This window comes from Cnephaeus nilssonii (assembly GCF_951640355.1).
Source record: "Cnephaeus nilssonii genome assembly, chromosome: 6".
NCBI lineage: Eukaryota > Metazoa > Chordata > Mammalia > Chiroptera > Vespertilionidae > Cnephaeus > Cnephaeus nilssonii.
Genome location: NC_137077.1, coordinates 49,124,340 through 49,139,133, shown reverse-complemented (window position 1 = coordinate 49,139,133; position 14,794 = coordinate 49,124,340). Strand labels below are relative to the sequence as shown.

General features: G+C 42.3%; 1 protein-coding gene across 5 annotated transcripts in view; it reads right to left on the bottom strand.

Moving 5' to 3' along the window:
• SLC4A8 (solute carrier family 4 member 8) overlaps window positions 1-14,794 on the bottom strand; it is an 85,066-nt gene that overhangs the window by 29,547 nt on the left and 40,725 nt on the right. For all 5 annotated transcript variants that reach the window (XM_079775113.1, XM_079775115.1, XM_079775116.1 and 2 more), the window contains exons 12-17: window positions 11,684-11,858; window positions 10,947-11,080; window positions 9,589-9,834; window positions 5,930-6,035; window positions 4,949-5,110; window positions 3,889-4,002 (exon numbers count right to left, since the gene is read on the bottom strand). In XM_079775113.1, the coding sequence (XP_079631239.1) occupies window positions 3,889-4,002; window positions 4,949-5,110; window positions 5,930-6,035; window positions 9,589-9,834; window positions 10,947-11,080; window positions 11,684-11,858 (937 nt within the window). The remainder of the gene's footprint in view (window positions 1-3,888; window positions 4,003-4,948; window positions 5,111-5,929; window positions 6,036-9,588; window positions 9,835-10,946; window positions 11,081-11,683; window positions 11,859-14,794) is intronic.

Sequence of the window (14,794 nt, the reverse complement as noted above, 5' to 3'; positions counted from 1 at the left end):
AGCTTTTCCATCTTTTCCATTTACTCGGTCAGTGTCCCCAAACAGAATTAGATTTGAAGTCCCACATATGGATCATTTATTTTACTTTTTATATAGGTTTTTGGGAAAATATTATAGATTACAGAGAGTTATGCAAACAATGAAATAGGGTTGAAGACATGTCATGGTTACTCTGGCAGGAGCCCTAGGCTCTGGATGAGGCACCTTCCCTAGCTCACCTCCTCACCTGGCAAAATCCGTTAGGGTAGGACCAAGTCCTACATTTAGCTTTCTCACCCTTCCCATTGCCTCATACAGTTGGTGCTCAATGAAAGTGCTGTTAACCAGACTTGTGCCAGAGACCCATATTTCCACAGTAACTGGTATGCATTAATGTAAATGTGCACATTCCAATGTTTTAAACCTTAACATTAAAAACAGTTAAGTGGCAGACTCCTGGTCAAGATGGCAGCATAGGGAAATGTGGTACTTGCATTCTCCCACAACCACATCCAAATTACAACTAAACTATAGAACAACCATCATTCAGACAACTAAACTGAATGGAAGTCCTAAAACTAGGATGATGAATGGGCTGGTACCACACCCACGTGTGGAAAATGAACATCAGGAGGGACATCTTGATTGTGGAGGTACACACTGAGGAGTGAGGGGTTCCAGTCTCACACCAGGCCCCCAGTCCAGGGTTCCAGAGCTGAGAAATCCCATATTATCTGGCTGTAAAAACCAGCAGGAATAGAGTTGAGTGAGATGGAGGGCTGCTGGAGTCCCAGGCAGTTCCTCTTAAAGGCCTGTGCACACACTTACTCTGACTTACTCTTCTAGATTCCAGCACTTGGATAGCAGCTCAAAAGGCACCAGGGACATTCGAGAGGAACTGAGTATCTGTCATCAGGCTGAGAATTGGGGGCACAACGTTCTCTCAGACTAAAGTGCTGGCAGAGGCCATTGTTCCTTTGATGAGCCCTGCCCCAACAGAGCCAGCAAGCAAGCACCATACTTGAGACTCCGTCAACCTGGCTATCACTGTTTGCCCTGCCATGGTGATTCCCTGAGACCCCACCCCACCAAACTTTTAGGCACACCCAAGCTGCTTCCAGTGCCTTTTCCATATGAGTGACATGTCTTGGCTTGTGCTTCAGATTTTCCCCAAATATCTCAAACAAATAGCATCTGGCCTCAGCATGCCCCATACCTCACCCTAAGTGGCCCCAGGCCTGGCACTAGCAGCAGCCAAACATGGTTCACAGCTTGGCCTCTGCCGGGCACCTCCAAGCCTAGCACAAGTAGCATCCAGTTGCAGATTGCTTGGTAGCTAAAGTCAGGTGACCATGGGCAGAACACAGGCAGGGGCTGACCTTGGCCTGCATCTTCCGGTAGGCCCCAAAGCTAGCCCACCTGGTAGACATCTTCAGACCATGTCAAAACACCACTCAACCACCTCCACAGTGACACACCCAAGGGGCAAACTCAGTGTGCACCAGAGCCCCACTGAAATAAGTCCTGCACTGTGAGGTGGGCCCCTGCACAGCTGATCCTCCACAATAATTGGTGGTTCCAGCCAGTCCTTGCAGCAGATCGGCCTGGGGGTAAATCCCTCCCATTGATATGCCAACTGTAATCAAGGCTCAACTACAACAGGAGGATGTACACAGCTCACATTGGCGGGGGCGGGGGAATGGGGGGACACAACTGGAATGCTCAACTTGGGTGATCAGGTAGGCTGTGCCACTAAACTGTACAGGACACCTACTATATTAGGCCACTCTACCAAGCCTGGGAGACATAGCAGCTCTACTTAATACATAGCAACATACATAGGGAGGCTGCAAAAATGAGGAGACAAAGAACACATCCCAAATGAAAGAACAGAACAAAACTCCAGAAAAAGAACTAAACAAAACAGTGACAAGCAATCTACTAGATGCAGAGTTCAATATACTAGTTATAAGGATGCCCAATTAACTTAGGGAAGGAGTAGCTGAACTTAGAGAGAACATCAACAGTATTAAAAAGGACATGAAAACCATAAAAAAGAACCAGAAATGAAGGATACACTAACTGAAATGAAGAATTAATTTACAGGGAATCAACAGTAGAGTAGTTGAAGCTGAGAATCAAATCAGCAATTTGGAATATAAGGAAGCAAAAAAACACTCAATCAGAACAGCAAAAAGAAAAAAGAATTTTAAAAAATGAAGATAGTGTAAGGAGCCTTTGGAAAACCTTCAAGCGTACCACCATTCACACCATGAAGGTGCTGAAGGAGAAGAGAGCAAAAAATGGAAAACCTATTTGAAAAAAATAATGACAGAAAACTACCCTAACCCAGTGAATGAACTAGATACATAAGTCCAGGAAGTACAAAAAGTTCCAAACAAGATGAACCCAAAGAGGCTCACACCAAGACACATCATAATTAAAATGCAAAAGGTTAAAGACAAAGAGAAAATCTTAAAAGCAGCAAGAGGAAAGCAGTTAATTACCTACAAGGTAGCTCCCATAAGACTGTCAGCTGATTTCTCAACAGAAACTTTGCAAGCCAGAAGGGATTGGCAATAAATATTCAAAGTGATGAAAAACAAGGACCTATAACAAGATTACTCTATCCTGCAAAGCTATAATTTAGAATCAAAGAACTTTCCCACCCAGTTGCTGTGGCTCAGTTGGTTGAGCACTGTCCCATGAACCAGGAGATCACGGTTCAATTCCAGTCAAGGCACATGCCCAGGTTGTGGGCTCGATCCCTAGAAGGGGTCATGCAGGAGGTAGCCAATCAATGTTTAGTTCTCATCAATGTTTCTATCTCTCTATCCCTCTCCCTTCCTCTCTCTGAAATCAATAAAAACATATTTTTTTTAAAAAATGTTTAAAAAGAACTTTCCAGACAAAGAAAAGCTAAAGGAGAAGTTCATCACCAGCAAACCAGTATTACATGAAATGTTAAAGGGTCTTCTTTAAGAAGAAGAAGGGAAGAAAAGGTGAAAAACATGAACAATAAAATGACAATAAATGCATATCTATTAACAAATGAATCTAAAGAAACAAACAAACAAATGACGAAACAGGACAGAAACAGACTCATAGATACAGAGAACATTTTGATGGCTGCCAGATGGGAGAGGAGTTGGGAGGATGGGTGAAAAAGATGAAGGGATTCAAAAGTACAAATTGGTTATTACAGCAGAGTCATGGGGATGTAAAGTACAGCATAGAGAATATAGTTAATATTCTAATAACTACGCATGATGTCAGATGGGTACTAGATTTATTGGGATGATCACTTAGTAAGTTATATAATGTCTAATCACTGGGGTGTATACCTGAAACTAGTATAATATTGTATGTCAACTATAATTAAAAAATGAACAAAATAAACTGGTGTACAAAATAGATCCAGAAGCATGAAAGCATGGAACAGACTGACGAATCTCAGAGGAAAGGGGGGGTAGACGTGGGGAAGAGATTAACCAAAGAACTTATATGCATATAAACATAACGCATAGACACAGACAACAGTGCCATAGGCCTGGGGGTATGGAGGGTAGAGGGAGTCAATGGGGGGAAAAGGAGGACATCTGAAATACTTTCAACAATAAAGATAAATTTTAAAATAAATTAATTTAAAAAATAAAAACAGTTAAGTTGCATTAATGATAATAAATCATACTTTTTGTTCATTAAATGAACTTAGGCTTGCTCCTTTCTGACTTGAACCTAGCCAAGCCTGATGAGTTCACTTTTCTGAAAAGTAAGGCATAAAGAGCAAGGTTCATAGAGGACTGAAAAACTCAGGATTTAGGATATGGAAAGAGGCCTTTGAAATTAACTCCAAAGCAGATTCTATGAAATTACATGACGGTACCAAGTACCCTAAGATCTGTTTACCTTGAACACACTTGGAACTTGAAGTTTTGGTGATGGGACTCCAATCAAAAAATCAATGATCACCATTGTGAAGATTGTGAGGAAAACGGCAAAGTCACTCACCATGGAGCGTACCTGGCATGCAAAAGAATTAGAAAAGTGTTTTAGTAGGTTGAATGCAGTAGAAAAGAATTTAACATTGTAAAAGGTTTAAAAATTCTCAGAAGAATGCTTTAACCCTTTGCACTCGCTTGCTTTTTAAAAAGAGCTGCTACCGATGCTAACCGTGTCGAGTCACACTCGACATCCGAGTGCAAAAGGTTAATTTTATATTTGAATTAATACAAGCATATTTAAACAATAGGAATATGTTAATATGCCCAAGTTAATGCCTCCACCAAAACCCCAAAATGGTTGCTCATTTCACTGAGTTAAAAACCCAAAAGGCCCTCTTGGCCTATGAGGCCCACACTCACTCGCATCATTACCTCTCTGAACCCAGCTCCTAATGCTCTCTGCTTGCTCACTCTGCTCCAGCACACAGACCTCCTTGTTGTTTCTTAAACATGCCAGACTCACTCCCACCCGAGTCTTTGAACTTACTCATCCCTCTACCTCGAATGTGTTTTCTTCAATAATCTCTTGGCTCATCAGGACATTTAGAATTCTCCACCTGCCACTCTACTCAGCAAGTAGCATGGAGGCTGAGACTAGTCTGTTATATTAGGACTAGAGGCCTGGTGAACGACATTTGTGCACTGGCAGGGGCGAGATGGGGGGGTTCCCTCAGCCTGGTTTGCACCCTCTCGCAGTCTGGGACCCCTCGGGGGATGTCCGTCTGCTGGCTTAGGCCCGCCCCCCCCCCCCCCCCCACGGAGCCAGCCATAAGCCTGGCTCAGGGCTTCTGGCTGAGTGAGGAGCACACTGACCACCAGGGGGTAGCTCCTGCATTGAGCATCTGGCCCCTGCTGGTAAGTGCGTGTCACAGCAACCAGTCGTTCCACCGTTAGGTCGATTTGCATATTAGCCCTTCATTATATAGGATTCTAACACAAAAGAAATGTATGAACATGCTACCTACTCTGGTTGGGAAATAGCGGCTTGTCTTAAATGTCTTTAAGGTGCTTGAAAGGATGAAGGTAGTGAAGAAGAGAATGCAGGACCAAAACAGCACATCAGGAGTATAGGGTCCGTGATGGCCACATGCGGGTCCTGTGAACTCTCCATGCATCTCCTGGCATTCCTGGAGAAACAAACATTCTGGATAATGAAAAGCAGGCAAGAGGGAGTAACTAGTGGCTGCCTTCTGAGTCCACCACTCACTGTGATCCTGCAACTGCCGGGGAGCACACACTGCCAGCAGCATTAACCTCCATGTAGCTGTGCGGGTCTCACTTGCATAGGCCCCTTCCAGGTAGGGTGCCTACTTATGGTCTGAACTAAGATATTTTTAAAATATTTTTTTCATTGATTTCAGAGGGAGGGAGAGGGAGAGAGAGATAGAAACATCATCGATTGGCTGCCTCCTACATGTTCCCTACTGGGGACTGAGCCTGCAACCCAGGCATGTGCTCTGCCCGGGAATCAAACCAGGTTCATAGGTCAATGCTCAACCACTGAGTCACACTGGCCAGGCCAAACTAAGACACTTTTGAAAATGAAACCAGAACTGTTTCAAGAAAACACGAAGTTCTAAGAGGGCCCTAGCAATTTGTACTATTTTTATTAGAGAGGCCTTGCTGATTTGAATGTCCTTCAAGCTCCATAAAACCGGGATCTGCTCCCCAACCCTGCCTGGTTTCATCCCCACATATCTTTACTGCACGGTCACTGGATAGGGGGTAGCTATTGCATGTGAGAGAGAAGTAAGAGATAATATTCTTTTATCTTTATGTGCAAGACAATTTTGAAGGGGGAAGTCAGAAAGAATAGTTTAAAAGAAGAAAAACGCTTTATTTCTGTAAATGCCAGAGCTTGCTAAAGGGCTACCCGCTTCTACCTAGAAGACTCCCTTAAACCTGGTGGTCACAATGCTAGGCCATCTGGCAGCTCCCAGACTTACAGTCACAGTCAGGTTAGCCCAGTGGACTTCTGTTGTCACGATGTTTTCCTCCTTCCAATACTGTAGTGTGTGATTGTTTGGATTCTCTGGGACAGTACACCTGCAGCTGGAGGGGAAAAAAGATTCCTGAGGAAAGCAGCCAACTATTGAATAAAACATTTTTAGCCATGACTGGGCTAAAGGCTTTAGTATCAGAGCCTGCTTTGCTTCTCCTTTGCCCACTTCAGATTCCTGACGTTGGTCTTACTGGATGAGGCCCAACCACACCCCGGTTTTTCAGTCAGTCATTAATAAAGATGGACTCAAATCAGTGTGTGGGTCTGGGATTCTGTTGTATTGACAACCAAGCTTAGCATCTGATGCGCTCAGAAAGAGCCCTGGAGGTTTCTTAGTTTCTACTCTTAGGCTTGTCCTGTGGAATTCAATCTACATAGCAAGGAGGACATGATAACCCACTCTGCTCCCAACAGTTTTCTCTACACCTGGATGCCTTGTTCCCTCTACCCGTCACACTATTGCTCTAAAGTTCAGAGTCTCCTGGAATCGTGCTGTAAGCTCTTCCTAACACTGTGGCATCCCTGGTAATCCACTATCTTGGCCATTCCCCGGCTTCCCAGGTCTCTTCCTCTACCTAAACCAGACCAGACCAGACCTGTCCCACTGGCCACCATGCTGCCTCCCAGTCTCAGCATGCTTCATGCCTGAACTGGCTCCCTGTACACTCAACTAACATAGTCATTCCCACCAACCAAGAATCTAATGAGCATGTCTTCTAAGGACACAGCATAAACAGAATTAAAATTCAAAAAGATCTCAACAGTTTACAAAATAGGAGGAATCAACAAAATGAAAAATAATATGGAAATCTATGAAGTCCTAGATTCAAGTATAAAAAAAAAATCAATTCCAAACTTGGAAGCAACAGAGATATCCTTCAGTAGGTGAATGGATGTACTTTAGTATAGCTAGACAATGGACTATTATTCAGTGCTAAAAAGAAAAAACCTAAGGGTCCTTCAATGGACAATTGAATAAAGAAGATGTGGTATAGGTATACAATGGAATACTACTCAGCCATAAGAAAGTATAAAATACTGCCATTTGCCACTACATGGGTAGATCTTGAGAATATCATGCTAAGCAAAATAAGTCAGACAGAAAGAACCACATGATTTCACTCATATGTGGGATATAAAACAAAAAGTAACAGGTGAACAAACAAAACCAACAAATGAATTCATACACATAAACAACAACATGGTGGTTACAAGAAAGGGATAGGGGTGGGGAGGATGAATAGGGTAAAGGGGGTCAAATAAAGGGGGGGCAAAAGTAGGTTTATAGTTGTGAGTACCTGAAACACAGAGTTTATTATTATTTATTAATTATTGTATAATTATTTATTATTGTATTATTTTCTGCTAGAGGTCCAATGCATGACATTCATGCATGGGTAGGGTCCCTAGGCCTGGCCCGGCAATCAGGGCTGATCTGCAGGGCGACTGACCTACCCATTCTCCGCCCCACCCCCACCCCCCCAGCACCTGCCTTGGCCAGCCTGGGGCCTGTGGGCTGGGGGCAGCTCCTGCATTGAGCGTCTGCCCCCTTGTGGTCAGTGTATGTCATAGTGACCAGTTGTTCCACCAGTTGTCCCCCCCCCCCCAGTTTGGTCAATTTGCATATTAGGCTTTTATTATATAGGATATGAACAACTATTAACCTACTTTTGCCCCACTCTGTATATGGTGACAGAAGGAGCCTAGATTTTGTTTGGGTAGTGATTACCCAAAGCAATATATAGATAACTTATTATAGGATTGTACACTTGAAACATATAATTATTAATCAATGTTACCCCAATAAATTTAAAGTTAATAAATTTTAGTCCTGGCCAAGTAACTCAGTTGGTTAGAGCATTGACCCGATATGCCAAGGTTGTGGGTCCAATCCCTAGTCAGGGCACATACAAGAATCAACCAATGAATGTATAAATAAGAGGAACAACAAATTGGTGTTTCTCTCTCTCTCTCTCTCTTCCCCCTCCCTCCCTCTAAAAAATAAAATAAAATTAATAAAATTTTAAAATATAAATTTAAAAAATGAACTATCAAGCCAAAACACATAGAAGACCTTCAAGTGCATATTACTAAATGAACAAAGCCAATCTGAAAGCCAAATATTGTATGATTTTGTCAAACTGTATGACGTTGTGGAAAAGGCAAACCATGGAGATAGTATAAAGATCAGTGGTTGCCAGGGATTGGGGTGGTAGGGTAGGATGAAAAGGCAGAGTACAAAGGACTTTTAGGGCAGTGAAACTACTCAGTATAAAACTATAATGATGGAATGCTCTTATACATTTGTCAAAACTCACAGAATGTGTAACACCAAGAGTGAACCCTAATGTAAACTATAGACTCCGGGTGATAATGATATATCAATGCAAGTTCATTGATTACAACAAATGTACCACTCTGGTATGGGATAGTGATAGTGGAGAAAGCTATGCATATGAGGGAGCAGGAGGGTATATGGGAACTCTATGTACTTTTTGCTCACTTTTGCTGTGAACCTAACTAAACCTGTTCTTTAAAAAAAAATTATATTAAAAAATCAATTTTACACATATTAACATAAAATCATTTAAAGAGTTGGGAAGTTCTAGCTTCACATCAGTTCCATATGAACCAACAGTAGAATGCAAATTAAAAAAAATACCATTTGAGCTTTATTAACAAAGAATTACAGTATACAGACTCAAAGCCTAATCAGGGCAGGGCTGATTACTTTTGTCTGTCTTCTCCCACTTAGATATAAGTCTCATGAGGATAGATCCTTTGTCTATCATATTCATCGCTTTTTCCAGGACCTAAAACAGTGCTGGCAAATAGTAGATGCTCAGCAAATACTTGTTAAATAAATAAATTATAAAAAAGGTCAAAGAATGAACTTACTCCATTGCCAATGGGCAATTCAAAGCTCCAATGCCAATTGGCAATCCACTAGGCTTCAAAGATTATACTCCCTAATGGTTGTTATTTTGTGATAAAACAATTTTTAGAAATTCTAATAAATTTTGATTTTTTTAGGTTGATGAACAGGTAACTAGAATCTACAAAAGTGTCTCTGTTGATAGTTAGCAGACACCTCCATGCAGTGTGCTCTATCCACCCAGGCAGTTTCAGGTTGAAATTGTCCACTTCACAACCAGACCCTCCATATCAGAACTGTACAGCCAGAAGGTAAGGAACTTGAGATACAGAGCTAGAGCTAAAGGATGAAAGTCTTTAGTTACAATTTGGAGAATACTATTCCAGAGAAGAAATGTTGTATAGGACCAGACTCTTCTTGATGGTTGAAAACACAGACAAATACTAGTACTATTTTGGCCTCAATGCCTGGAACCAAAAGACATGCTTGGAAAGCATTTCTCAACTTCCATCTGAGTTTCACTCTTAGTCCATCTTCTCTGTCATCAATGTTGACTGTTCTCCTCTGGCAGGAGTCTCCACATCCATACCTGAGCTGTTTCCCAAAGGGCCAAGACGTTCCATAACAAGCTGTAAGCACTGCCTGGCATACTACAGTATATCAGCCATTAAACTCGGGCCCTTTGCTCAATTAAAAAAAAAAAGAAAGACTTGCAGAAGCATACTTACTAGTACAGGCTAAGGTGGTCCAGCTGGCTGTGCATGTGGATGGGATAGGTCTCTGCCAGGTGAACCAGCTTTTCTATTGCTTCATAGATGAAAATAATGCAAATTAAGGAGGCAAATGCTTCTTCAGTGAAGCGAGTAATGTAGCAGACAAGGGAACTGGCATCAGTTGCCACAAGAACAATACATAGGAAGGCGGTCCACAGTCCAATACAAGCACGCAAGGAGAGGTATGAAAGAGCATAGTCTCTGAAACAAGACAAAAGTTCATCAAAAAGCATGGATGGATGGCATTAAGAGACAAAGGGTCAGAAACATGGTTAATTCATCTCATTTTATCTATACCAGTATTGCAACCCAATTTCTCCTTAATTCTGACTGTGTTTCACTTTTAAATGCTGCCTTGGGACAGTTGTGACACAGATTTGCTTCATGGGTGGTATCTGCTATCGCAAGAACATGGAAAATGGAGAACTGTCCCACACACATTTCTGCCATTACTGCCCAATGTGATTAAGATCTTATTATTGCAGTTAAGACAAAAAAGCTGGCCCAGCTGGTGTGGCTCCGTGGTTGAGCATCAACCTATGGATCTGGAGGTCATTGTTCTATTCCCAGTCAGGACACATGCCCATGGTGTGGGCTCAATCCCATAAAGGGGGCGTGAAGGAAGTACCTCATCAATGAGTTTCTCTCATCATTGATGTTTCTCTCTCTCCCTTCCTCTCTGAAATCAATAAAAATGTATACATATAAAAAAGAGCTATATAGCTCTTGTTCCATATGCTCCTATTTCTAATACAAAAGTCTATTTAAAAATCAGTTCTAGGAAAAGTAGGGAAATTAGGGCATTGCAATCAAAATATAACAGGACATATTAGACCAAATTTAAAACTGACTTGAAATGGAAATGGGGGGAGTCTGAATTAGCTAGGGAAAGTTTTATTAAAGATAAAGTGAAGGTGTGGCTCTGTCGGTTGGAGCGCGTCCCATATACCAAAGACTGTCGGTTTGACTCCTGGTCAGGGCACATACCTAGGTTGCAGGTTCGATCCCCATTGGGGGTGTGTACAGGAGGCAACCAATCGATGTTTCTCTCTTTCTCTACCCTCCCTCCCCGCCTCTAAAATCAGTAAAAACATATCCTCTGGTGAGGATTTAAAAAAAAAAAAAAAAGACTAGGAAATCTGCTGTTTTAGGTATGGTACTACTTGGAGGCAGGACAATAGACCAAATGATGTTCATTCTTCAGGTTTTTACTGTCAAGAATGTTTGCCTACTTATATACCTGAGACCCTGGCATTCAAGCCTAACAGCCCAATAACACATCCATTAGAGTTTTCAGTAAACAAGTATCTTACTTGCAGAATTTGAACAAAATCTTTTCAAACACAAGCACTGGCCCAGTGCTTCCCAGGATGGTGAGAGCCTGTCCTGCAAACAAGGAATAGGCAATCCCAGTCATGGAGGCTCCGAACAAGGATTCAATTGCACTCTGAGAGGGGAAAAAAAATCATCACTGAGTCCACAGCCCATCTGCAATGAGTCATGTGGGCTTATGTACATTCCTGACTTAGTTCTCATGCACGCCCCAACGAATCATTTGCTTGTATTTCATCTTAGCAAGAGTGATGTGTACACACTGTCTAATACTCCTGTAAATGGCATCACTTTGATAATTCAGAAGCCCAAATCCATCTACAGATGGTTCCTTAACTAAGTCCTGTTCTACAGTGACTCACTTCAGTATTTAATAGATTTAGAAAGCACAGTAATACCATTCACACAACGATCTGTCATACAGAGTCACCTAAATCTTATTTTTAAATGACATTAATATATTATTTTCCATCCTTGGAGCAACAGGCAATTCAACTGGGCAATCAGCTACGGAAATTGATATTTAAGCAGAAGTGAGTCTGTTCTAAATAAAGAACTGTGTTGCTGCTTGGTATGAAATCAGAATACATAGTAATTCAACCGAAAGACTCTGGGTTCTTAGTCCCAGCCCAGGCCATTTCTCCCCCAGTGGAGTTGGCAGCCACCACAATATGTGATGTGTTCTTTGGGACCATGAGTAGTGGTAAGAAGTTCTTACTATGCGTCCCTCAGTGGCTTCTCCGAGTAACCCCCCAAAGGTGATGACAGGTGACATGCAGGCACAGTACAGGAACAGAAAGGAGGCCAAACACTGTAAGCTGAGTGCATCCTGGTAGTCGCTCCAGTACCAAGGGGCCTTCCGCTTGATGTCCAGCACCAAGCCTCCAAAGAGCCTGTGGAAACACAGCAGACAGGCCTCTAGCACAGTCCCTCTTTCACAGAAGCATGTGAACAGCACACATTTAAAAGCACTTCAAATGTGCTCTGTCCGGAGGTAGTACTTTGCCTTCAATTATACCCCAAGTACAAGATTCAATTCCACTCTGAGAGGAAGAAAAAATCATCACTGAGCCCACAGCCCATCTGCAATGAGTCATGTGGGCTTATATGCATTCCTGTCTTAGTTCTCATGTGTGCCCCAACAAATCATTTGCATGTATTTCATCTTAGCAAGAGTACTGTCTGGGGTCAGTACAGACTGTATTTGCAGCCAAGGTCATGAATTTGAATGGTTATCCTAAGCATAAAAAGAATTAATTTAGGTGTGTATATTACCCATTCAATAGAAAGTTCCAAAAAATTAATGTGAAATTATTAGTTTCAAACTTCAAATTTGAGCTGTTATGAGGAAATGTGCAAAAACTAATTCAAAGAATTAAAATTGTTAGTTTTATTACATCTTTTCTAGATAAAAAGCCTCTTTCACATGCACTTTTCTACTCTGAACAACTACCCACCTTACACCTGAGAAATTAGCATAATAATTCATTCATGCTGTTGATAAGTAGCAGCAGATTTTGGTGCCAGGTACTGGAGATGCAGCAGTGAGCAAAACACAGGACCAAAGATCTAGTGCAGGAGACAGGCAGTGCTATGAGGGTGCCATGGCAACACGGGACAGGGAGGGGCATTTATCGAGGGCCCAGTGAATGGACAGGGAGTTAGCCTGATGAGGCAGAGGGGCTAGCATGGATGAACCCTAGAGGTGAGAGCACCTGGCAGGTTCTAGGGGCTGAAAGAGATATGGCTGGATAAGACGGTGTGAGGGGCAAATAGCCGAGGCTGGAGAAGCTAGAAAAGCTGAGCCACAAAAAGCCTTGGAAACTGTTTTAAGGAATTAGAACTTTATCCTAATGGCATGTCAAGTCACTGAAGGATTGTAAACAGGGAAGCAACATAATTAAACCTGCATCCTGGAAGGATCACTCTGGTGGGGGTGTAATGAATGGAACATGGGGCAAGACTAGAGGCAGAGGTGGATGGATTCAGGGGCTAATCAGGAGTTAGAAGCAACAGGACTTGGTGGCAGGACTTCAGGACCCCTCTCCACCTCCCAAGGATGAGACAATATATCCCACACCGAGGTGAGCAGTGTTCCCACACTGAGTCACTTCTAAGAGTGGAGTAACTATACCACGGTGAAAGTTGTTAGGTGAATAACAGCAAGAGCCATTCAGCATTCTACAGGACAATTTGCCCAGTTGCTTCTACAAATCAATGGCATAGACAAAAAGGAGGGAGGGCTGTGATAGAATGGAAACATAATAATCAAATGCAAACCTTAATTGAATCCTATGTCACATAAATTAATTCTAAAAAGATGTTGCTAAGACAATCACAAAAAATTGCATATGGACTGAGCAACATGCAAATTTAAAGAATTATTGTTTATTTTGTTAGATGTAATAATGGCATGATAGTTGTTTGTAAAATGTCCTTATCAAACAAAGATACATACTGAAGTAGTTACAAGTAAAATGACATGCTACTGGTTATTTGGTTTTAAATAATCTAGAAAACATAAAAACAAAACAATTAAGTGGGGGAAATAGGTGAAACAAGACTGGCAAAATGTTGTTAACTCTTGATGGGCACATGGGGGTTCATTATACTATCCTCTCTTCTATATTTGAAATGTTCTATAATAAAAAACTTAAAAAAAATCTACTCTCTCATAAAAGGAAATTTGGCCAGCGCTTCCTTCCTTCCTTCCTTCCTTCCTTCCTTCCTTCCTTCCTTCCTTCCTTCCTTCCTCCCTCCCTCCCTCCCTCCCTCCCATCCTTCCTCCCTCCCTTCCTTCCTTCCTTCCTTCCTTCCTTCCTTCCTTCCTTCCTTCCTTCCTTCCTTCCTTCTTTCCTCTTTTTAGGAGCCTGGAGGTGTGCCACAACGTCTGGGACCTGTATGCCAGGGGAAAAGGCACAACAAGCTCTTTCTCCATTTGAAAGAGCTAGTGCGAGCTCTCTCTCTCTCTCTCTCTCTCTCTCTCTCTCTCTCTCTCTCTCTCATGGTTAGGTACAATAAGTGTGCTGGCAGACACTGGGAAGACACTATTCTATCATACCCACTTGCTCTTTTCCTCTGGTTTGGGTGGACATAGCTGGGATTCACCCATTCTCGATTTACAGCAGTAACATCCCAGTGTGGATCTGGGCTTAGGGGAGAGAAGCAGAACCAGCCTTGTGACCTGCTTTCAATTTAGCCTGTCTGGCAAACCTAGCTTAAGAAGGAGCTACAGGGTCCAACCTAGAACACAAGAGATCCACCTCAGGGTTTGGGACCAAGACTCCAGTTTGTAATAAAGTGCTTTTTTTCTTGCTTTCTTCTCTGGGTAAATAGCCCCTCAAGGAACTTACAGGCAGCCGCAATTAGTCTGGGGCAAGATTCTATTGTTTCTGGGTCCTTAGCCAACATAGCATCTTAGTACCACGTGAATCTCACCTCTCAATCACCAATGACCTTCCTCTGAAGGGTATTTTTCTGAGAGAAGAATCTCCTTCTGCAATAATGAGCCTCACCCCACTGAGGCAACCTGAGATGCTGCCAGGATTGGTCAGCCTCTGGGCACAGGAGGCACCTTCAGGAAGGAGTGTCTGTGAGTAACAGACAAAAGATTTATCTGCAATGGATTTATGGGGAGCCGTAGAAAATGAGGACATCTGTCTGCCTGGCTGTAATTAAAAGGGGAGAGAAAAGATCTGAGGCTCTTATTGATAGTATAATTATAAATTACTGAAATGATTTCTGAACACTATTTATGGAGTCAGCACATACCTCACTCATGCATAAAATCAGACCATAATTGCACATCTACCACAGGTATTAATAGATA